Genomic DNA, 27002 nt, shown 5'->3' on the forward strand with positions numbered 1-27002 from the left:
ACAGCTTCCCTCATCGTGCTAAATGCCGTCCGTATCTTTTCCTTATCCGCATTTGAATGCTCACCTGAGCGTTCTTTTGCGACCGCCGTTTGCGCATGCGGATGCGTATGAATGGAATAAGCGCTGTGCATTTCAACCTGTTCTATTTTTTTGCGGATTCGGATACGGACAGATGGAATAGTAGCCTAACTGTAACATCGGGTGACACCTGTGTGAATTCTTATTTATTTGAGCCGACGAGGGAAAAGACGATTTTCGGGTGGTCAACTTTCAACGATGGGGCTTGATCATACAAAAAACAAATGAACTCATCGTACAGGTCCGCGAGAGTAAAAGTTTCTGCACATTTTGACATCCCGTACCAATCGTTTACGGTTTTAACACCGTTTCTACACCTCAAAATAAAAAAACATTTTGTTGTTGTTTTCGCTCGATCACTTAAATTTCAGACGACCCTCGTGCGCAGTTAAAAATCAATAAGCGTCTCGGAGACATTGAGTTGCCGATTTACACTTTGCAATTTTCGAACTTATTCAGCCGTTTCGTCCTCAGTATTATACGGCTCGATTTTTTTACGGATTTTTTTCTCAAAATAAAAACCGTTCGGGCGGGGCGATTTTTGATGGGCGGGCGGGGATGAGAATCTAGGAATTTATTTTATATTGCCTAATTTGTATCGTGAGTTAAATAACCGTTACAATTATCGCGAATAGCGCAAACTTCGCACCAGTCACACCGGCGAGTAAAACTTAGTATCTGTTATACTACTTAGACACAAATCTACTTTGTTTATTGAAACATAATTGATTCCGGTAGTACTTGTTTACTATAACATAGTCAAAGCGCCTCAGCGCTAGATATATATTGCAATCAGCACTTGATTGCTGGCAAAAGTCAATATAAAACTGTATATCTGAATAGCCTTTTAATTGGAGATGATATCGTTTCAGGCTACATGTACACGTAAAGTGGTCATCTTTGCAGAATTCAATGATGCAAGCCTATTATTTCAAATAAGCAAGTGCACAAATAACATTTTGTATACGCTTAACTGCACAAAATAGAGTGTGAAATTAAAAATATAATTAAAATTATCTTTAAATATACATGAGTCAAGCTTTTGTAAATAGCAGATTTTTAGATCGCAAAATTCCATATTTATTTACTCGGATTGAAAATGTGATCAACATTTATTTTGACAAGTAATTCTAATCTTATTATATTATGTTGAAATAAGCAAATAAGGGAACTAATTTCTATCATGAAAATCATCATGTTTAATAACATAACACATATTATATTACACAATTAAAAACATTATATAATAGTTGGATTATAAATTGCGACATTTGAATATCAATATATTTTCTTTCATCCATAGTTGGTTGTTTAACCGCTGGACGAAAAATACCAGTTGCTTAGATTGGTTTAAAATCCCTTTTGGTTTTATAAAAGATGTCATTCCGGTTGAAGAAATGCATTGTTAAAATTTATATTTAATCCATATTTATATTTAATTTCTGTTTCTTTAGACCGACCAATTGATCGTGGTTGGCATATATTCGTGTCAGAGATTTAATATGGTAACTCATGTTCAGGTGAGTAGTAATGATGTGTTTACACAATTAGCCGCTATCGCAATTAGATAAGCGACCACCGATATCGACAGAAAGTGATTTAAGTGTGTTTAGTGGTCATATGCTTTCGGCGTTATCTTATATTGTAAAAGTCAATTCGAACTGATTTATGCGGTGTTTTATTTTATCATTAAGCAGTTCGTGTTTAACAGATCCGTATGTGGACGTTATACTACGCTATCTTGATAAATTGTACATGCAGTCCTATTATGTTTGCACAACGGTGGATATTTAATGATTAATTATATGATTTCATATAACATGGATATTTCCAATGAAAATACCATAATCTCGAGGTTTGTTTTAATTTATAACATATAACACATGAAAGCTTATTTTTATGCAACAATTAGCAATATTGGAAAAATGTAAGAATATTCTATTTGCTTATACATTAAAAATTTGATAATTGTTATGTACATACTTTATGAATTTTCCATTAAATCTGTTCACATTTGATATAATATGACAACATTGTGTCGTAAATCGAGTGAATGTATACATATATGGTGTCCAATTGTTTACATAGAAACTTATGCAACATGGAGGCGATATCTTATTCGAAACGAACATCTTTTTTTTTAAACTACTTTTGCCTTTTATGAAACATATTCATCCATAAGTAAACGAGCTAGTAGAAGTTATTTGTGAAATAAAGGATTTCTGGTTAAAATTCCCTATTTTTTCATTGTAAATTAAGTCAAACTGTTAGGGTTTTATATATTAAATAATGAAATCAAGTTCTTAATATGATATGTTCCACGCACACTCACAGTTAATTAAATAACACGCAGTGTCACATGAGGTAGATACATATTAAAAGTAGGACACACCTATGGTGGGTGACACATGCTATTATATCATAGTTTATTTCAAAATTGTAAGAACGACATAACAGTGTCATTTGCGAGTGGCGGTGATTGAGAAATAGCTATTTATCATGTGTAACTAAACTTTAAAGATACATGAATGTAGTTATAATATGTAAAATGACAGACTGCCTTTGATACACGACTGATTTTTTAGAGAACATGTGACAATTTATAAACTCATAAATGACAGGCGTATGTATGATAAAATTACCGTCTTAAAACAAAGGAAGTGTTATTGTATTGAAATACGCATTAAACATTAACAAATATGAACAGATATCTGACCAAAAAATGACAGTGCCTATATTGTTTGACATATTGCAATGAAAACGTGCAAACGTTCACAAGTAATCTAATAGTTAAATCCCTAAATTAAAAGACGTAAGACATTAAAACAATCTGGATTACGTGTTCTGCGAAACTTACCAGAATTGATACTACATTTCTCCTGAAATGTTAAGATTAAAATCGAACGTTCAAACTTGCGGGTAAGGACTTCCTAGTGAACGTTTTTGGCAAAGAAAGTCCAGTGAAAGTTTCGTGCAATGGGTTACCAATAACATCCTCTAGAAGATAGTAACAAATCTCTGTAATATGTGGCTGTCTAAAGTGGTTTTCCAAGTTTGCACCTGCTTTGTTTTTTTCAGCCGACATATAAAGATTAAAGCATATTTTCTAACAAATCCTTGTGATTTTGTTAACATTTCTAACTCATGTGGATTGTGGTCGTAACAAAATGTGTGTCTCTAATGGGTGAGTTTGTGATAATCGTTTAATTTGAAATGTCTTTACTGTGTTCAATTGCTTCTTCTGTCACGACTGTTTAAACTGAAATGACTCTTCGTGACTCATGTGGTCCTTCTATCATCGTTTCTTTCTTTATCTGCCATGTCTTTAATTGGTTCCTTTGATTTTTCAATCATCAAGTTTACATCTGAAATACTTATTGGTTCCAACAAATATTCTACTATTGTTGCCTGATATGTATTTTTCTACTTGACCATTTGCGATTTGTTTACTTGTTGCATCTTTTCTTTTTTAATGAGATCTTTTTTATTTCGATTGTTGCTTCATATTTAATGTCTCTACGGAGTTTCTCTGATTTTTCTGTCGAACCTGTCCATCTGAATTGTCTTTTCTGGATGGCTTGTGTTTTTGCCATTGTCATGTTATTTACAATGTCTATATTAGTTTCCTAAAACTCATATGTTTCGGTTGGTTCATAAGTAATGTCTCTATTAGGCAATTTTGATTTTTTTGTCATCTGCGTTACATCTGTCATTCTCACATTTGTCCGCTCAAAAATATTTGACTCTGGTGTTTGTTAATAACATTTCGATTTCGATTCCCTTTTAATGTGTGTGTCATTTATGCTTTTTGGAGACTCTTAGGTCATTATTTAGGCTTATTTGTGGTAAATATACTACATTATCTTACACCGGCAGCATGTTTTTTCTATTGCCGTCTTTTCGTTTATGTACACGGAATAGCGTTCTAGCATTTCTCCTCTCTCTTTCATGTCTTTCACACTGCTTGTTCATTATATTCTGTTTACATTTGATCCGTTTCGCCTTACATTATTGTCTGTATTATTGTCTTCGGAGTGGGTCAGAATATCAAAGCATCCGTGTTCGTTCCTCACTAGACAAAACCATGATCTGCAATAAAAAAGCCTGTTTCTAGTTTTACACATTCAAATAATAATGAATTACTCGTATATTCATGTATTGTTAGGGTTACATAGGCTATTTTCTATTGCACAGGACATTGTTTTTAAATACCCCAAAAATGTGAATTAAGAATAATACCATTACATTTAGAGATACATTCGAAACTATGAAATGCTTTTCGTTCAGATTTTATACACTACTCCAAAGGTAAGCAATGTTGTTGATAAAATTAACAAACCAATGTTGTACATTACAGCTTAAGTATATGGCTAGCTAATAACTACACCCAAATCTACTTATTAAATAATAATAAAATTATATTTAAACACTACCAATTAGTTAAGTAAAAGATTCTTGTTACTAATACCATTCGAGTACTTGCTGATTTCTTGCATAGTTAAAAATTGTCTTTTACAAGAAATACTGTTACACGAGTGAATTATTTAAATTAAATTTGTGATTATAAATACACCGGGAAGCCGAAGGATAATGCATGTTATTTTGTAAACAAAGCCATTCAAATTATTTCGATTATGATCTGTATTTCAACAACTTACTTAATACCAGTTAGGCAGCCCGGTAACAGTTAAACAGGTACCATTAAAATATTGCGCATCTAATAATAACCTTGATTTTGTTATTTGTATTGCAGTACGTAATGTTCTCAATTTTTCTGCACACGTTTTGAATTTTCTGAACGTTCGGCGCATTTTTAAATAACACCAAGAACATGCAATTATTTTAATAAGATTGGCAAATATTACACGATTGAAAAATTCCAGCCTGCAGGACCGCGCTGCTCAAACATTGCTGGTAAATACTATTAGGGACGATAAACAACCCATATGCAGACCTGTTATGACCCGGAGGCTGCAATTATATCACCCATATAGGAACCATATGCACTCCACAAATGGTTAAAAGCTGCATTACCCATATTGGTATGTTCGAGACCCATATAGGTACCAAAAGTGTTCTCAGGTATCATTGCAGCTCGCTAAAACGAGTTCATCCTTTAAATGGGATAAACATTTCATTAATTTCTATCATATGCAATAATTCATAACACAAATACAAAATATTGCCTTGTTGTTATAAAGTTTTAAAGGTAGTTATTTTCCATTGTATATCACTAAAGAAGCAGACTGATTTGACGGATAAGCGGAAGGTGAGCGGATTAAATTATTTCGCCGTGTATACCACGGCAACACAGAAGATCGGGTAGCTATTCTTTATCGTAGATTTCAGATTATAAACGATCCACACGTTGAAGTCGATTTAAGACATAACATAAAAGCCAGCCTTACTACACCGTGCTATCTTGCGATAGGAAATTGCGAATTATATACTGTGAGTGCGTGAATGCTTATATAAAAATGCTTGTTTTTTTAGTTTGTTAAACAGCCTATCATGAACGTTTACTTGTTAATTGCTTGAATTAGGTTATTTAACAGAATTCTAACAAGAATACTTGTTGGTTGGCTAATGCGGTTAAAATGACTAAAAAGATTTAATAGTTGGTTCGTTTTACATACAGGTATCGATGACCTTTAATGGGTTTAATGATGTAAATTGGCGAGCTGTACAGATAGGTTGTGTACGAAACGTGTATATTGATTTAACCAAAATGATCGGCCAATATCCAATACCCAGCACAGGTATAACGCGCGCGTTCACCTGTTGCAATACATTCGGGTAGCAACGCACAGCGAATAACAATCTAAATTATTTTGGAAATAATAGAGCCTCTTCGTGAGTATATTTTATGCTATGTTACGTTAAAATCTAAATCACTGATTGATACTATTTTCACATGTGTGTGTATATCAGAGTTTATTTTCAGGTCATATTTGCCTCTTCTCGAGGTCTTCTTAGCCGACCTGTAATATTTTTACGAATTGTTGCAAAGCATTAATATTGACGTTGAAACATTCTGTTTGTTGAAGAGTTTCAGTGCTTGCAAGTATGTATATGTTAATTTGAATTTAACTTACTAGTATTCACTTATTAAGAAATAATACAATCCTTTATGAAATATGATACAAAACTAATATGAATACACATGGGTTTTCAGACAACATCAATATCAACAGGGTAAATAAAAAAGCAGACACACAATTCGAGTGAAACGGATTTATTATATGATTCTAAAAATAGAACGAGGCTACAATGCACTTATACTTGTATTACAACACATGCGTTTTTAATTAATAATTGATAAATTAGGAATTCAAAGTGTATAATCGGACATTTAATAAATTAAGTGTATTTAATATTTGTTAAATTGTTTTAGGAACTGGGGTTACTTCACTTATCTATCGACTTCTCCAATATATTAGAAATTTAATTTGAAAAATTTATTTGGGATTTTCCTTCACGTAGCATATGCAGTTCAACAAGTTGACACTAAATGCATGCTATCATTTTACATCTATTCACTAAGCATTTATAGACTATTTGCACAACTAATATGATTAATTTAGAAAATTATCATGTTACCGGTCATCTTGTTCCTTTTGTACTTATGTAATAGCATATCTCCTTAGTCATTATTTTATCGCAGATGAGATTTGTTACAATTGAAAAAATGACAAAAATATTCAGCTCATCATAAATTACGGTATGTGTTAAATGCAAACAAGTTGTTTTGTCAATGAATACTATTTGCAAAACTATACACAGTAAGTTAACTAGTTTCTCTTCAACTTTTGATATAGAGAATAAATAGTAATGCTTCACTCATTAAGTTTCAACATTGTTGCTTTAAAATCCGTTGATTCCCAAAGGTTCGTAAACAATTCTCACGGCTGGATGCTTGAAGTTTCAATCAAGCATTCCCAAATTCAGAAGAACCGCCACGTTCAGAAACCAATCATCAAACGCAAAATATTCTCGATCAAGTAATTAACAATTCTTTGGTGTTGATGTATTCTATTTTGTGTATTTTATCTACGTGTTTTTCCATTCACTACACGACATTAGTTACTACACTACATTGTTGACGAATAATCAATGGTATTTATTAACCACGTACGTGTACCACTTCCGATTCACTGACTTTGCCTAGCACTTTGTTGTTTCAAAGCATTCCGTATTGATACAGATCAATATTTGAGCAAGTGTTCTTGTGTTTAATGCCTTGTTTTGTAAGGTTGATTAATAATTATAATTTTGTCCAGTCTTCATTGCTATAAAAACAAACGATGTAGATGATTTAATGTTTAAAGGGTTTTAGCAGTCAGAATCCCCTTCCCATGGGGAAATTCAATGAAAAATAATTAATTATCAAATTCCGGGTTAGGACTTTTGTAACCCTAGTCCTCTTTAAGCAAAAAGGTCGTTTCAATAAATGTTTTTATTAGCAAATAAAAGTGGTAGACTGTTTTAGAAACTTATTACTCTTGAATTTGTAAATATGATTGATTGATTTTGACTGTTGCAGCTTAGTAACGAGATTCTTGTTAACATATGTAAGGCAATTGACACGGCAATGACTTGACAAACAAAGAACACAATCACTCAATGCAGCCTAGAAGTAAAGGAAACTGACCAGCTAAAAATGTTATGCACTGTTTTTAATTTAGTATTGTTCTCGTTATTATCTGCATTATAACCTCATATTAGCTGGATTATATTTACTTGTTTAAAATATCTGCAAGTTTGATAGCACTTCCTAGTCTTATAGAACATGTACAAAGTATGTAAGTCCAACCTTTTAGTTTTATCTGTGAGTGACTCGAATCGGAAGCTATTTCATTTGTGTCGAATTCGAATAGTAGTAACAAAAATGACATCCAAATGGTTTAAAAGCATCCCAGTAGATTCTCATATTTATTAAAGTGGAAACAATCCAAGACTGAACCAAAGGCCTTTCCATTTTATTTTTTACGCGTCCATGAATGATGTTAAAGCTCACCTGAGACCAAGTTGTCTGAGTTATGCTTTTGGTCATTGAGTTCTGACCGTCGTTAATCATGCGCTGTCAACATGTATCTTGTTACCACCCAATCTGTATAGATACGATGTTTCGACGTGTACAAAAATGTGTTCCAGTGAAGACCAGATTGCGTCGTCAAAATCCAGAGAAACATCAACCACAAAATAGTGTTCGAAAGGAATACATGATTATCAATCCGGATTGGATATTATATCCAGTGTTGAATTGCATAAATATGAGAAAAAAAACATCTTGTTATAAATCTAAAGTACATTAAATTATGTAGTGTTGCCAGTACTGCTAGAATCTACTGACCAAACACGTTGCAAACAAGAAGGCCTGTGCACGATACAACATCTAACATCTTATGAATCTGTGCGAACTATGGGGTTACGTGATATTTCCAAAGTCGAGATATTGGCACAACAAGTACAAAGGCTAAAATGAAGTTCTTTGCTCCAATAATTAAACTTTCAATGAGCAGCAACACAAGGAAGAAAACAAGACTCACTAAAATATCTAGAGCACTAGAAAAAAGAAACTTTTGTGTGAACTGTTTATTCTGGTAGCAACATTCAGAAAAATTTCAGTGCTAACATGAGTGATCACATTGAAAATATTGAAAGTAAAGTATGTCACATGACATTGAGTGATGACAAAGAGTTAGTAATAGGCAGGGCAAGTGTTAATTGTTATATGTGAAAAAAGTGGATGCACAAAGATTGCAGTTCACGAGAAGTTGAAAGTTATGAGCCTTTCTGATGCTCGTTCTGAGAAAGGAAATGATATTTACTTAATTATAAATATATTGATTTGATTTATGTTTTTATGAGGCGCAGTCTGCGTTAGTTTACATATTTGCGGTGCATCACCATACGTCCCGTTCGAAAGTGATTTTAATTAAAACTGTGCATTTATTCATGAAAAAAGTGGAATAGATGAGAAGGCACTCATACTGTAAATATCTTTTGTAACAAAATGGAAAGTTACCTTATTGTCAGCTTCTTAGTATTCTGTTTAACATTACTGATTTATGTTTTTTACAGGTTGTAAATGAACAGGAAAACGGTAATTTATGTGAGATATTTGTGAATCAATCAGTCATTAAGTGCTATAATGCCTTCCAATGTCGCCTTCCAATGTAAGCTGGTATGCCATTTCTCAGATAATATGGTAACATTCTTGACCACAATGCATGCTTAGTCGGACTTCAAGAGTCAAAGGAATACCCCAGTGATTGCTACAGCCTTTTAACTGATCAATCAAGACAGTTAAAACCAGCAGATATTGCAGGTTTGCCCATACGACATACGCCTATAGGTCTAAGTGTGTATTTTAGTTCAATCGTGAATTACAAAGGCAGCAACCTTTGCAGAAGGTCTATAAAAAACAAAACCAATTTTTTACTTTGCCCGCATCAGGTGAGATTTGCGGTGGCGCATTGATTCCATGTAGATACATAATAACATGAACAAATCATGTTCCAGCCTCTTTGCTTAAGAGTACTTTGAGAGACTTAGAGGAGAAGTATGTCATGACAATTACATACTTATTGCAATCAGACAGTTGAATTGTTGATAGTTTTTCGTGTACTTCTTTTTTCATCCTAATTATTATTTTTTATGTTTATGCGCTTTGCAAGAAGGCAGTTCAATACTTATTTGAAATTTCGTTTGTTTACGTTTTGTTATTTTCAGCTTTATACCAGAACTTTAGTTAAGAGTCGAGTTTTTTACTTAATAACCTCCTTGTAATAATCTATATTGAGTTCGGTATTGTTTATGTCCGTGGCATTCATCATTTCAAACAAAACACTCTAATACCAAGATACAAACACTCCTGAATATGAGTACATGTATTGAAATGAATTTCTTTGACGTGAATATATACTGTGCATGTGCATTTACAGTAACACAATCAATGAGACGACATCCGTCTCAAATGCGTGTATTGGAATGGGACAGTTTAAATAATAAAGCTTAACAATTTATTTTCCGGTTACACCAAAAGTCGCGTGTTTCTTTAAACGAAATAAAGTTATACATCAAATAAACCACAAAAGGACCGAAATTGTTTCACAAACATGATGATCGTCTTTCGTAAAAAAATGTTTGAATTTAATTGTAAGTACTGATTTGTGTGTGTGCTAGACCCATTAAATAGTCATGGAAATATTGTAGTTTCAACATCTGCAGTTGCGCGAGTTGAAAATGCATCTCTTTTTAAGAGACCTCCGCGTGACGGCCAATACGTCAATCCGAATCGAGTATTGAATTGGGTATATTTTTTTGTACAAATATCATAGACAATTGAGGGTCATGAAAACAGTAGACATTACTTTTTTATGTGGTGAGGCAATATTTACGACACCCCGTAAGATGCTTATGATATTTATGAGTTTTATTTTACTAAACCGAAAATAAATGTTGAACTTCGAATAACAAACAAGACGAACGTGCACATCTTATATGAAAGTCATGCAATCATCAACATCGATTTGTTGTAGACATTATAATAAGCGCATATGCGTTTTAAAATATTAAATAAGCGCTTGCCAATTATTTGCTGCATCGAAATATTCGGACTAACGTGCTACTACTTTTAGCTCCACACGCGGGGTTAATTCAAAGTAATTGCCCGATCGAGATATTATTGAACGTTCTAAAGTCATGGTATATTTAAATTATGCGATCATTGGTATGATGAGAGTTGACGTTTGAAAGTCACCTATGGTATAATAATGTAAAGTATATCGTTCGGCTTACTGGTGAACTTATAAAACTTGAATTTATTTATAAACGTTTCCTTTTATATACTGATTGTAAAATGTACATCTTTTAAGCTTGAATGTTCATGTAATGGCAAGAATATTGTAATCGCAATTACAAAGTACTATATAACGTTTTACCATAATAAGACATCTTAGTTTATTTATTATTTTGAGTCCGCTAGCATATGTCTGTTTGTAAACCATTGGGTTCTTTAGAGCTATATGGTAACGTTGATTGGTCAGAAGTTGTATCTAGATGATGTCTAGGCCAAGTTCGAACATGTGCCTTGCCGGGTACAAAACTAGGTCACGGGGTCACTTAGTGCGTTTTAAACATTCAGCATGTTGTCCGATCTCTAATTCAAGCAGTTTTCATCATAGCTTCACCAAACTTGGTCAGAAGTTGTATCTAGATCATGTCTAGGTCAAGTTTGAACATGGGTCATGACAGGTAAAAAATAAGGTCACATGGTCACTTAGTGCGTTTAAAACATTGAGCATTGTGTCCGCTCTCTAAGTTAAGTAGTTTTCAACCGATCTTTACCAAACTTGGTCAGAAGTTGTATCTAAATGATATCTAGATCAAGTTCGAATATGGGTCATGCCGGGTCAAAAACAAGGTCATTGGGTCACTTAGTACGTTTTACACTTTCAGCAAGGTGTCTGCTGTTTAATTTAAGTAGTTTTCATACGATCTTCACCACACTTGGTCAGAAGTTGTATCTATATGATGTGTAGATCAAGTTTGAACATGGGCCATGAAGGGTCAAAAACCAGGTCACGGGGTCATTTAGTGCGTTTTAATCATTGAGCATTGTGTCCGCTGTTTTTTTTGAAGACATATGCAAAAAATTATGTGTCAATGCGGCATGTGGGGGTATTCGTCACGTATGTGAAAAAGCTCTAGTTCGTATTAAATTTATGTGTATTCGACTTTGTGTAGAATTACGGAAGATGGCCCTTATTTTATTTTACTTTTATTCAATGTAATATGAATCTTTATGTTTCAGGACACACATGATGTCTATTCAAAGGTAGGCTACATCATTAAAGCAACATGGAAAATCTTCACGACTGCAAATGTCCAAAGGGCAATATTATCAACGATCCATTTTTACAGGTAGGTACAAAAGTAACGAGAGCCTGTTTATATGAAGTTTAAACATACTTAAAACTCGATTGTGTGCAATACAATAGAATATGCATATTCACAAAGTTTCGCATTTATTTTGGGTATAGTAATAATTATTAATACTATTTGGGTATAGTCATACTAATGCATATTATCAGAACGACTAATTTAACACTCCAATCGATGGATCGAACTAACGAATTATCGATAGAAAGAATTGATGCTCAGTACTATTTGTTATCAAGAGCATATTTAATTTGTAGATTTATATAATTATGAAACCATTATGACCAATGTAGGCTCAAGTAGGTAATCTTACTGCTGTTTAATTTAAGCCTAATTCGAAACAAAAAAGAATTCCGATCCTTATAAATATTGAATTCCTAAAAATATTTTTCTGTGACAACACAAGGGTCAGGGATTAGTTTTTTATTTTCGATTAGTATGGTAATCATCTACCAAGTTTGGTAAAAATTGGACACGAACTAGTTTTCCTAAATTTGATATACTTAAAATACTATTCGTTTTTTTAAACCGCTCTGAAGCATCTAATTATTGTTTTCTGCTTAGTTCATTCCAATCCTACTCATTGGGGTGAACAATTGCCATGCCGTAAGGGTCAATTGATTAAAAAAGGCCTATATAGTAAATAACGTTTTGAAATCGGAGTTGGTGTCTATTATTTTGCGTATAACAAGTCCTCTACTAAGATTGTTCAAATTAAGACCCCAGGGTAAAAATGTAGCTTAACAAATAGGTTACTTGTATATTAATAGTTACAGTTATTTATATTTAGAATATAGTAAATTTGTTATAATGCTGTATATGAATACATTAACGTTGAGCCGTATAGGTTTAGAAACTAAAATAATAAAGAAATTAAAAGAAAAACTTTTCACCATCTGCACGTTCATGGTTAATTCGTACATGTATCAGATAAGCGGCCTTTATGATCTCTTGTTTTAAAAATGTAAGTTAATATATGTACGTGACATATTTTAGAATTGAAACTTAATGTAGTATGTATACTATCAAGAAACAGATTTTAAACGCACCCTTGGAATTGGAACCTGGGTTTAATAAAGTGTTAGGCTTAATCCTTCTCTTCAAGTCGATGCTGTTTTGAACCGGCATTTTTTACGTCATGTATGTCAAAAAAAATCAACGACATAAAAACTACAGATTATTCAGGTATTAGGAAGAGCGCGATTCCTGTGTTTTAGACCGTGTCCAATAAATGGTCAAGTACACTGTGTAATCACGTGTAATTGGTAACGTCGTATATCAATTAATCTCCAATCATTTGTAAAATCCGAAAAAGCACACGCTTATTTGACATATCCCAGTAAGCCCAGTGCCTCTTGTAATGCAATAGTGTCAGCCGCAATTGTAGTACGAAAATATTGTAAAAATAAGTGCTTCGATAATAATCCGTGTTATAAATACGGATTCTTATGTTGTTTAACCAACAAACAATGTCAACAAATACCATAACGCCATACACCTTAAAATAAAGTATACATTATTTAAATATATCTTAAATATACTAATTGAATGAATATTAGACTTCAAAATATGTATGTTATACAATAAATGTTCATATATTGAAGGAAAATGTACAGTGTTCTTTTCTATGGTTTAAGTAAGAAATGCGTATATGCAATAATTGTTTTAATGAAGTAAACTTGAACGATAAATCTATATTTCCTCTGATTTTATTGTTGAAGAAAGCACGACTTGCTACAATTGATTGAGATGCCTTTGGTGAACTCAAAATAACCAAGAAAATCTAAGGACTTATTTCAAACGAAAAGGACAAACGTGCATTGGCAAGGAATGATTCTTTGAAGAAGAAATATAAAGCAAAGAGGCAGAAAAAATGGTACCTGTAGACACACGAAGAACGAGGATTAAACAGCCACGGAAAAATAATGCAGACACGCATGCTTTGTTGGACGCAGTTATGCAAATACATTCAGGAAGTACTGGCGATGACACTGCGCATGAACAATTAGGTAGTAAATTGGCAAAAATTCATTCTTTATTCAGTAGGTGTAGAATATGCGAAATATTACAATTGCCATAATTAAGTTTATTATATGTTTATCTTTCGTAATTTTTTAGAAAACGTAAAGGACACACTATCTGCATTTTTCGGTATATGGGCTTCAACGTTCATGCATTTATAATCTACAGTCAACGGGTCCTGAAAACATGTGTTCATACAAATACATTGTATGTCAATTTTTTTTACGTTACGTTTTTATTTTTTGCTACCAGTTTCTTAATGATTACCTTTATATTGGCTTAAATGAAAATACAGATAACAATTCACATAATCTGGTGATAATTCCATATATTGGCCGGTATATTCCATTGAAGAAGGCGGCGGTATATAGTTGTGGCAATATCCGACCGTCCGTTTGTCGCACACGTTTCAGGGCTATATCTCAAAGCGATATAAAAATCCACATGAAACTTCTTTGGTATATATATATATATATTATATCAAGTTGGACAAGTGTCATGCACAAGAACTTCAGTAATACATTTCTTCAATAAGAATAATTGCCTTTTGTTCTTTGGTATGATTTTACTTTTCAGGGCTATATTTCTGATACTTTACAGGTCTACACTATGAAATTTCATGGATGTATAGATATAAATGAGGAAAAAAATCATGCACAAAACCCACAGACCTTCACTCTCTACAATAAGAGCTATTGCCTTTTTGATGTTGTGTTATGTTATTTTAAGGCTAGATTTCAGAAATGATATAATATGTCAACATGAAACTTCATGATCGTATAGATATCAATAAGGAGATGCACAAGAACCATAAAATTACAATGTCGTCAAAAAAGCCATTGGCTTTCGTTGTTTTTGTATTATGTAACGTTTCAGCGCTCTATCTTAGATACTATTCAATATTTCAACATGAAACTTCATGGGTATATGAATATCAATGTGGTAAATTGCAATGCATAAACACAATAACCTTACACATTTTTATTTTTAGTAAATGCCCAGTTGATGCATCCGCCCGTTTTTACTTGTAAAGCCGATTTTTCCTTCCTTGTAAAAACATATAATTGTCAGTGAACGTTTTTAAATTAAATATTTCAAATGTTCCAACAACTTACAATGTGTACGCTTTATGTTTAAGTTTACATCTTGAAATTATGAAAATGCGATATACTCAAGACAAATGTATGACAAATATGATTAATTACACTCTCAACTGTGTCAATATAATAGACTACAATGCCTACAGGTCGGTTTTTCTAAAGTAAACTTGCCTTAAATAAAGGACCTACTAATTGTTTATAATAATAATTCAATACTACTCCAACAGCTGGAGTTTCACTTCTTTATATTGACAATAAAGACACCTTTTTTCTGGAGCCACATCGTTTAACTGCTAGGGCAGATATCATCCAAACTATGGCTGCATAGTGGATGATGAATGCCAAATTGCAACGCCAACCATTGAATGATCACGGAGACCCTTTTTGACTTGAAACTACAATTTTGTATAGGATTAGTTTTGTCTGGAGCTGTATCTCCATTGACGTATGATTCACAGCCATGAAACATAACGAATTCGTTCTCAATCATCATGGAAGACCAATAACCCTAGAGGCAAGGTCAATGTCACTCATTTTACTTCAAAGATCAAAAACATGATTAATAAGTCATACTTAAGCCATAACGTCAATATACATCAAGGGAATATGTTATAACTTTCTATAATTGTTCACCTTTATCTGGCTGTGTGTCTAAGGTAAGCTCACGTCGATAGGGCGTTTTACAGCGCTTTTTAATAGTAGATTTGTCACCATTTCTTCCTTTAAAATACCTTATTATAGTTATTATACGTGTGTTCTCTTAGATAAAAATACAACTTGGCGCTGAGTATAAACACGGATAGATGAACGATGCACATATGTTGTCCTTACATTCCATCTTTTAATAATGCCACATGTTAAAAGCATCCGTTTTTAATTAAAAAAATATTGAACATTTCGTATTTGATAATGCGAAGCTTTATTTTAAAACTGCTTACAAATTTCATGGAACCTTATATAAAGCGTATCAATGAATGATTCTATAAATAGTTGTGTACATAGTTTCGCTTTGCAAGTTATGATATTGCACCCATATATAAAAAAATGTTAATGCTAGGGCCTTGATATGGTTCAGGACTTCAGAGATAGGGGATGTTGATCGAAATATAAATTGCTATAATAGGTACATGGCTATATAATGGGCCTGTTGAAAATCTTGGACTTGACACCTTCTCCTGCAATACCTTTTGCTAATAATATATAATAATGTTTTCGTTCTGACAAGTATTTCAAGAACTCAAAAGTATTTCGTTTGTATTTAAAATTAAAATAAAACGATGAAGCTATTCGCAAAACAATTAACATTATGCATCATTTATAATTTGGACGATCTTCCCGATTAATTTCTGTTTATGGCGAGCAACCGGATAGACACTTTGTTATTTGTCGAATGCAAACGCGCCACGAGTAAGACGTGTGTGTTGTCAGAATATGTCTGCATCTGTTTGATAAATTTAAGTTATATCAACAACAGCATGGAGGAGCATAATTCGCCATATTTTCAATGAAATTCGACAGAATTGACCGTTTTTAATGTATCAACCCATTCTCAAACCCATCCCTGCGCTCTGCTACACGTCGAGGGAAATGTGATAAATGAAATATATATAATAAAATATAAACAAAATATTTCCACTTATGCAAACACATTGTATACGACCAACACACTTAACACCCGATTTAGGCTCAGAACACATAAATGCTGGCGATGGGACACAGTACCTTTGTAAACAATCCAGAATCACGATATGTAAGATAATTATTGTAAACCCTGGTGAAGAATATTGTTTTCTTTCCGTATACAGCGTTTCTTTACATGTTCTGTCTAAAATTGTATTTCCGATGCATTTGTTTTTGCTTTTCACAAACTATATATTTACTACAAATATTTAATAAAACAAATATTATAGCCAACATTCATTAACACCAAGATTTCAATAGGCAACACTGTGTCTGGCAATAGACAATTCCACGTAGACAAAATACGTACTCTGTAGATCGAAAACTATATGTAGATTAAAGAAACACACACGTATTTTTATATTGAAACTATATAGTATATGTTGTTTTTGCTCATACTGAACTATTAAAATATTCTAATATTATTAAAAGGAAATTTTCAATACATGTTCAATAGTATAGTTTGTATTACATAAGACTTTATTATTGCGAAGCGATCGTCACGGTAAATGAAATTAGTTAGTTGTTGAGTAATAACTTGGTCAATCACAAAATGACACATTTGTAAATGTGAGTTGAGTACTAAGTGTACTACTATATTTTGATTAATCCTGATTGAAAATAGGATATCGACATGTAAAACCATATGCGCATAATGTAACACAAAATATTTACGCTTGTTAAAGGGCGTGAAATATAGTTTTAATCTAGCAGATATGAGCATTCGTGACACCGTGAGATAGCTAATATTACATGAGATAATCGCCACTTTGAATACTTCGGATTTAACGAGTAATGCCATATCTTTGTTCTATGATTATTTAATGATGACAAACTATTTGTTTTTCTGACAATTGTCCAAATATCTCGTTAACATGTTTTCATTTGTTTTTATTTTAACTTACAAGGATTGCGTTATTTGCAGAACGTGTACTTTTATGTAACAGTCATGATGCGAACAAGTAAATACGCAAACAATTATGAAACATACCACTGAACAATGCTGCAAATGGAATGGAATAAGTGATAGACAAGATATCTGTGTACATTTAATAAGGAGTGAAATTATTGTATGCAACTAACACATTGCACACTTGCTTACTAGTATTTTAATTTTCAGAACAATCACTTAGCACAGTTGGATGGGACAATTCATATGAAGCGCCGTCATCATATTTGAATAACGAAAACAAAATAAGTAAGATTTATGTATACAGTATATCCTGCTAAGGCATGCTTGTTTTCATGTCTCATGCAACGTGCTTTACATGTTCAGTTGCCGAGATTTCAGACATAAACACGTAAGTCTGCGAAAGGATCGTTATTAAAAATAAAACATAGGTTGACGTATTTTTACCCCGTAAGTGAATAATTACACTTTCAATTTATTAAAATGATCACGCCCAATCGGCTCTACGGTGATCGTAATACAAGTTATTGATGGAAAATCTTCTAATAATTGACCTTGAGAAACAAATGATCAAATATAATTAAAAGTAGTGAGTTTATTTCAAAATACACAGTATGTGTAAGCCCATTATGAGACCTGACCTAACAGAAGAAAGGTCATACTTTTTAAAAGACCTTTAGACGAAATAAATGTAGTAAAGAAACGCACAATACATATTAAGTGGCTTACTGGGTGCAAGTATACGTCCTAATCTAATATACAAACCACCGTTAACGTCGATCAACCAGTCATTAAACTTACGATTTGTTTTGTGCTTTTTGCAGAGTTTGATACAAGGAAGATATATTTTTTTTTTAATAACTGGCTCAAAATAATTGCCTTTCTGTTCAAGGTTTATTTACGTTGAGAACTTCTATAATTTTAAATGTGACAACGAAATATACAACTACAACATGTATACGATGATGTTATGTGCAGAACGTTTATAATCATGTAACAGTCACAATAAAGACGATCTCCTGAATTTTTATGCCAGCCACTTACGTGTACAGGCTGCTTGATTTCAGAACGAATACCGGATCTAAATCAAATGTTATATTCATACACAGAAGAATTTTTCAAAGTGCTTTATTCAGCTAAGATTTCTCATTTGTTCGCTATAGCATTATTACCTCAATAAAAATACGTGTATACAAAATATTGTTTCTGATTTATCAACACATTATAAAACAAAGATCCGATCCATTCTGCATTTTAAATACGTTAAACATTTATAAAAGTATATATGTATATATTATAAGCAGTACATGCATATTATATGCGGCCAACATATTAAACACTTGTATTGTTTCAGAACGATTTATTACACTTGAAGAGCTGAAAAATCTGTTGAATGCATTGAAATCATTGGATTATGAAAATGTTATAGGTAAGATGTTTTAGTTATAAAGTACATCTTACTAAAGCATACTTGTTTTCATGTCAAATTCAGATTGATTGTACGTGTTCATTTGTTAAAATTTTAAGCAAACATTTTAATTCGTTGAATTGAAAACAATATATGTAGTTATGGCCCGCACACACACTAATATAACATCAACTGACATTAACTAAGAGGGACATAATTTGTATGAACACTGTAAAGACTGTTATATGTAGCAATGCGCAAGGAAACAGAGAATAGAACGTTGACAAAATACGATATATTTAACTTAGTTTCATAAAAAAAAATTCATAGCAAATATTTTCTAATCATGGTCTTCTTTTTTATTTTATTGTATTTGAAATGCTGTTAATATGTTCTTCTGAACACCGTTAATCAATACAAAAAATAATTCGAAAATCAAATTAAAAGCAGTAAATACAGATATTCAAGCATAAGCTTTGTCTAACTAAACACGTACACGTAAAACAAAATATATTTGTGTGATGTATGTCAACGGAAATACAGGCCTAGTATCACGCACATATTGAAGTCCATGTTCTTACTCAAGTGTGAGTTTTTTTTCTGAATTTGTGAGATGAAATGGACAATCAAGCTTAGGTGGGTGTTCATAAAAGCTTTTTGAGTTTTTAGTTCGATTGAATTGGATGAGTACCATTTGCATATTCTTATATCTTTAATTTGAGATTCTTCGTGAGCTCGCAATTCTTGATACATAGCTGAGTTGATAGTCAAATCTTGTGAGTTGAAAAAAAAAACAAGAGACGATTATGTTTTTGATTTCGGGCCATGTTGTCACTTGTGTCATAAACAATAAGTAATTCAATGATCAATTAATACATATTTAAGTTTTGCAATTGTAATCTTTTATTGTTGCCTTGTTAGAATCAAGAGGTGCACTTTAGTCTGACTGTTTTTAAATTAGGTTATGCATCCGAAATGGCGTGCTTTGCGTATTGTTTTCGAAGAGTACGAAATATGTACGCTACTCGTAATTATTACCTGAGATGATTCGGCTCTATGGTGTTGGTTCTTCTTCTTCCTCACTTGTTTATCTAAAGATTGTAGACACCGAAATAAAAAAAGTTATTGATTGGAGATCTTCTACCAATCTATATTTTACCATAACCCTAATCCAAGTGACCTTTTAGAAATAAAAAGATCAACTACAATTTTCTCTCATAATCCTTAATGAATTTCTGTTAGCGACTGACACATTTACTCTGCCTAATGTATGTTCAAATACCGACGATGAAACATTTTTTTTGCAGAAACAGTGCGTGTTCGCTATAAAGAATACGATAAGGTTCTCCCCAAAGAATTTCTGCTAATGGTTATTTTAGGTAACCTTTTTCGTTTGTGCACTTACTGTATTTCTACATTAAATAAGCGTCAACACAATCTATTGTTTCTTAGTTATCAATACATTTTAAAGTACATCGCTGAGCCGTGCTGCAATCGGACAAATGATAAATGATATTTATAAAATAAAATATTATAACCAGTGCATGCTAATTATATGCGGTCAACTCATTAAACACTTGTATTACATTCGTTTCAGTATTCATCAACGTTGTAAGGGTGGGATATCTAGATAAAGAATCGACATCTTTTTATAATGATAACACTATAGGTAAGATGATTTGGTTATACAGTACATCCTGCTATTAAAGCATACTTGTTTTCATGCCCTATGCAGTCGTTAAGATTTCAAGAATGTATTGTATATTATTGTTGCATGTATTTATTATTACGAAACAGTAAATGTATTTATTAAACGCTAATTTTAAAACAAACCTAACCGTCTAATGTAATTAATAAAGAGGGCAAGTGTTTATAAACGCTGTGAATACTTTAATGTGTAACTCTGCTTATAGAAACAGACACAATCACGTAGACAAACATATGTTATCTCTGTCTTAGTGCACAACTAAATTTTGATTACATAAAGAGCATCGACATTTAAATTGTTAAATTGTTAAAATCTGTGTAAATATTCATAATTGCATATGACAAATATGAAGGATGACGTTTCATACGTTTATTATTATGTTACATTTATGATAAGAACTATATTCTCAATTAATTAATCGACCGATTATAAAACACACCGCTGCGAGTGAGAGGGAATGGGTGATAAATTAGTGAAATGTATAAAATATAATAAGCAGAGCAAGTGCATTGTATGCGACCAAAATATTAAACACTAGAATATTATTATTTTCAGAACTACCTATTTGCAAAGTGGGCCGGGACAAATTATATGAAGCATCGCCATCCTATATTAATAATGACAACAACAAAGGTAAGATAAAGTGCATCCTGCTAAAGCATGCATGTTTTCATGACTAATGCAACGTGACTATACGTATTTAGCTGGCACGATTTAAAGAATAAACTCTTCTGAGGATACATTCATATTTTAATGATAGTGTTTATCATTCAGCCTAAGTTGAAAAGTAGACCGGCTTTGATAAACAATGCGCTGAGTCTTTCAGAAAGCATGGACTTGCCGTAGCTGATGGGGATATCTTTAGAATGTTCGGTTTTGAATTCGAATTGGTAAATTGTACCATAACTTAGCTTGACTAAAACTTGTAACACATCAATAAAATGCTTTTATTGTGCATATTAGCAAACACGTGTTGTACTACATACACTAATAAAGAAATCAGTAATTCGACCTTGCTCTGTGAAAACTGGGTTTAATGCATGTGCGAAAAGTGTCGTCCAAGATTAGCCTGTGCAATCCTAACAGGCTAATTATGGACGACACTTTCCGCTTGTATAACATATTTTATTTTAAGAAAGTCTCTTCTCAGAAAAAAACACTTTAAGGCGGGAAGTTTTGTCAATGATTAGCCTGTAACGACACTTTTCGCACATGCATTCAACTTTCTTTTCACAGAGCGCGGCTCAATGTATATTTTCAGGATTGCTCCTTACACCGATGTCCATCGTGAACGATATCTTAAATGAGATACGGACGTGTAATGCACGATTTGGGTCGTTGGTTTATTTGTTAAAGAAACGGCTGAAAGGTATGAAGGGTTTGTTAAATATTGTTGCGCAATTTACGTGCATTTTTATACTTGTTGTTTCTTTTTTACATGTTAAAACAAGTGTAATATTTCCAAATTGTTCAGCAGTTAACTTTTTTCACTATTGACAAGATCAAACAAATCATCAACTTAGATAAAACTTAACAAGATTTTTTATTACCTCTGTTTTGTAAGGAAAACCTTTTCAAGTTTTAATTTTAAACGTGAATGGAACTTTTCCGGTCAAATTTCTGTCCATATAATAAATAACGAACATTAAACACTTTCATTTGCCATTCTTATTTAACGTTATGTTTATTAAAATCATGTTGTATGCTAACTATTATGTAAAGATTTGCTTGTATTCCAGTTAACACTTCACAGCATGCATTTATGAAAAACACAATTTTTTAAAATATGTGCTTAATATTTCGATGCTCAATTTATTGAAACTTGCTCTAGCAGCTTTATCAAATGTTATTTACATATTCGCACCAAATACTATGAGAGTTAACTAAACATGGTTTGTTTCGTCACCTTTTTACAAAATTACCTCACTCGTCTTCGTTAAACGTTTGTAAGAAGTGTTATGTAATTAAGAACCACAATACGATAATAGCAAAAACGTATGTAAATGGCCTTAGTCTCGGGTTGCTTAGCGCTAGCATCCGATACATCCAAATGGGCTGTGTCGGATGTGAGTGTCTCAGTTATTGCATCGAAATACATTAATACATTTACGTGTTCTCAGATTATCTTTGTACTCCCAATTTCTTAATTTATAATCGAAATATTATAAAATATTTTGCAAACATTAAGCGCTTTTAGGTCCCCTAACTTTAAGTGAATGTGGCATGTAGAATAAGAAATTTTTAACTGTGGAGACATAACATAAAAACAAGACATGGTCAGATTTATCTTTTACCATTGAAATTTATCAATACCATCATACATGTTGAAAAATATATAGCTACCATGACTAAGCCTTAGCAATCTTTCAACGGTTTTGAAATGAGCAGATGCCTTTTATAATATATTGTTTGTGTAAGTGCTTAAAAAAACAAATAAAGTAAAGCTCCACTTGTACCACTTGTACCAGCGGATAAAATCTGTTTGACGTTCTTTGTAAATAATAAGTGCCTAAATGTAACAGAGTTTGGGCCAGTACAAAAACAAGCGATACTGCAAACACAAATACATGGAATACAAGTAATGTAAATGAAACTATGGTAATTGTTTGGTAAGTTGCAAGTGTCAATCCGCTTTACACTTAACAAAAACTCCCCATACTTTGAACGTTCATTAAAATAAATTCACACAAGTTCAATTATACCGAAGTTTTTTCAATGCAATTTAATAAATGTTTCAGAGTTTGGCCCCCTAAAATGATGTGAAATCATAAGCACACCAACTGCCTTTAATGTAAATTAAACTGTTGTTAAATCTAAACAATGGTTTTGTTTAATTTCCAAATATCCCATTAGGCACATTATTATTCGAATCAATAAGTGTTATTATTTAATATGTTGCACATTATTATTCACATCAAACAACAACCGAAGAGAAAGAGATTATAATCAAATAAATTGATAACTCATCATGATTGCAATATTTCGAGGGAACGAAGCAAAGAACTCGCTATGCTTTAATTCCCATATTATATTCAGCCATGTATCTTTTATTAATCCACGTACGTTTGAAACTCATAGTTAAGAACATTTTTAAATATTACATCCAGTATGGGTGCATTCGGTTTCAAATTACCATGCACTATAACGAAATGATGCACAAGTTTTTAAAGTTGGATTCCCTTTTTTTCATTCGGGGTATTAAAATCATTGTATTTTAAATTCATTGTATATTAAGTATTTGGTTCTAACATGCAAGTCATTTAGTATGGCCTATTTCGGGCAATTATAGTGCAATTGACACGTCTTTTTTTGTTTCAGCTCAATCCATAATTTCAGAAGACGATATGTTCGCTGCATTAACTCGCGTCAGCTATAAAATGCTTACGTCCGACAATGTGTTTCCCGATATAATTAGAATGTTTCTACACTTCCCAAGGCTTCGACAACTTGAATATGATGGAAAGGAAGTTTACTATTTACTATCTGCTCAATTTACTCATCATCAAGATTATAATGTGCTAGGCAAAAATCCCAATTCTAATGAGAACAAGCTGAACGTGTTACACAGTAAATTGGGTTTCTTGCATATATCAGGTTTGAAACAACAATGTGATAATTATATTCAAATGACATCTCTTGCTTTGTCAGGTAAGGCTATCAAACAATAATCGAAACAATTTCGGGGTTGTTATCTCGATTTGTGTTTTCCAAATAACACTGCCAATGCATTTATAATTGGCAAACAAATGGTTCGGTATTTGTTTTCCAGCAAAAGTGCAATATTCAGTAACTTGATAACGCCCAATTATCAGGTTAAAACACTGATTGGAATCATGACAAAGAGTAAATTTATCAATTGAATATGCAATGGGAAGTTGCACACGATGAAAACATCGAAGTCAATGTTTACGCAGGCAACTCCTTCAAGAATTAGTTTTTATGTTTTTTATGAAGTCAACACGGTAAGGACAATGTGGCTAAAGTTCAAATAAGAGCAAAATATACTGCTTTTGGGACTACAATGGTATGTTGTGAAATGTTTAACACTGGTTACTTGATGTGGTGCCTAAAGCAAGAGACAATATATGAATGTCTAATCTGGTGAACCAACATATACGGCACATTTATATTTGAACAAGAAATGTGCTTTTACCGACAGTCAAATAAGCATATCGATGCCTAAAGGTAGTTAACCTTAACTTATTTAGTTAACAATCTAACAAGCTGGATGAGCAAACAACGGCCTTTAAAAAGCGGTTTACAAGATGGGAAAACCCGCAAACATAGATAATTATGCAAACTTAGAATGCTAACTTGAAAACTGAGCGATTCTCGTTATCATGTTAATTTATAATTTATTATTCAGGTGATCAGCCATCCCAAACCGCTAAAACCTATGCTTTGGAATGTAAATAAGTGTGGAATCGTTGTACTCTTATCATATATTGTTGTTGCAATACAGGTATGTACCATATATGTGCGCCTTTCTGTGCATCAAAGTCATATTATACATTTAGTATATCTATTTACGATAACAGGTATATGGACAAATTGTCAGAATGTGTGTACTTTCTATAAATTAACGGCGCAGATTATAAAGGACACGCAGTAGAAAAACGCTTGAAATTCGAGAACGCATTTGTATCATATTTATACCATTTTTAAATATTACGGGCATTGTTGTTTATGTATGTTATGTTATCAGAACCTGCATAATCTAGTGATAACGCATTGGATTGTGCTTACAAATATCATCTGTTAAAAAACAGACACAATTTGTATTATTATTTTATAGCATAACAAGCATAATACAGATTTCCATTATTATAGTAGGTTTTTGATAAGGAACAATTTCCATATTACGAAGGTAAAATACGGACACGTTTTTATCGGAAATCCTTCTTTTTCAAACGTATTGTGAGAATATACTACCAAGCATTTAAGATAACAGTAATAAGCCCATTCACACGTATTGCATACACTGTTACATTAATAATGTGACAATTTTGGAAAAGGAAGTATTGTTTGATATGCAGGATAATAACACCGATAATACCATTATGTAATAACTATCTATATGAGAACATAATTGGTTATATTTGTGTTTCTAACGGGTTAAGATCAATAACCACACTTGCATACTGAGAAGAACCTGCACGTGTATGATACCAGTTTAACAAGTTATTTCTTAAGCAGCAGACAAATGTCCATGAGTATACAACATATAAAATCTATGTATAAAACAAACGAGTGGTCAAGTGACTTGTATGTTGTATAAAAGTAGAGTACAATTTCATAAACAAACAAAACTAAAGCCAGAATTCTCTCCTTGTTCTCATGATAAATCTATATACAATGGTTATGTACGAAAGTGTTCAAATTGTCTAATCATAATAGAGATTAAACAAGTTTCTAAGTTTAAAGGCTTTGTTCACATATGATGAAAGATTGTTATTGGTTCAAACATTTTCGCATTTCAATAATTCAACACATTCAAACATATTTTGGCTTTTTTCCAATAGTAGTTATCCACGTACAGCATTTTTTTTTTCTGTATATAGTTTAAATTCAATAACAAAGTAATACGAGCATATGACAACAATAACAATGTCCCTCTTTATATGGAATCAACTTTCATTCTATGTTAGGATACACAAAGTAAACTTAAGACACTTCTAAACGTGTTAGCTATTATACTTGCTAGATAAGGTTGCATTTTAAAATCACAAAAATGCATAAGTTCTAGTTCTAATTATACAGCTCAAGTTTCCAATTTTTGTAGAAAGTGTCCTTAAACATATTAAAATGGTCCGCATCATAAAACACACCATTTTAAAATAAAGGTAAATACATAAAAAGTGATAGCTGCGTTGCAGTGGTTGATACCTGCGGATTGTGATTTTTTACATATTTTATTTTGATATGTTTTTAAACAGGTTATGCAATGTATTTACTGATATCATATAACACTCGGCATAGTCTTAAATAATTATCAAAGCCTGAAAAAGACAGCTGAATACAAAAATTATCCACCTCCTAGATTCAAGCCCGGGCCATAGAAAACTAAACCTTACTCGCTCACACTTCGCATGTCGTTCTCTAAAATTATCTGCGAAATTTAGCATTTCACGTATATTCCCAATTAATGAT

At 32.4% G+C, this 27002-nt stretch overlaps 1 protein-coding gene across 5 annotated transcripts; it reads left to right on the forward strand.

The window, feature by feature from the left end:
- Positions 1 to 1750: 1750 nt before the first annotated feature.
- Positions 1751 to 26275, forward strand: LOC127854099 (uncharacterized). Of its 5 annotated transcripts, none has more exons than XM_052389093.1 (10): positions 1751 to 1933; positions 11897 to 12006; positions 13746 to 14033; positions 17947 to 18024; positions 19091 to 19165; positions 20452 to 20523; positions 20742 to 20813; positions 21408 to 21485; positions 22114 to 22221; positions 24171 to 26275. In XM_052389093.1, the coding sequence occupies exons 3-10, from the start codon at positions 13898 to 13900 to the stop codon at positions 24518 to 24520; spliced, it is 969 nt and encodes a 322-aa protein (XP_052245053.1). In that variant the 5' UTR covers positions 1751 to 1933; positions 11897 to 12006; positions 13746 to 13897; the 3' UTR covers positions 24521 to 26275. The 5 variants fall into 5 exon arrangements, with proteins under 5 accessions (XP_052245053.1, XP_052245055.1, XP_052245057.1 ...); XM_052389094.1 differs by lacking the exon at positions 1751 to 1933 and adding an exon at positions 5747 to 5931; XM_052389095.1 differs by lacking the exon at positions 13746 to 14033.
- Positions 26276 to 27002: the final 727 nt, after the last annotated feature.

This window comes from Dreissena polymorpha, chromosome 12 (genome assembly GCF_020536995.1).
Source record: "Dreissena polymorpha isolate Duluth1 chromosome 12, UMN_Dpol_1.0, whole genome shotgun sequence".
Classification (NCBI taxonomy): domain Eukaryota; kingdom Metazoa; phylum Mollusca; class Bivalvia; order Myida; family Dreissenidae; genus Dreissena; species Dreissena polymorpha.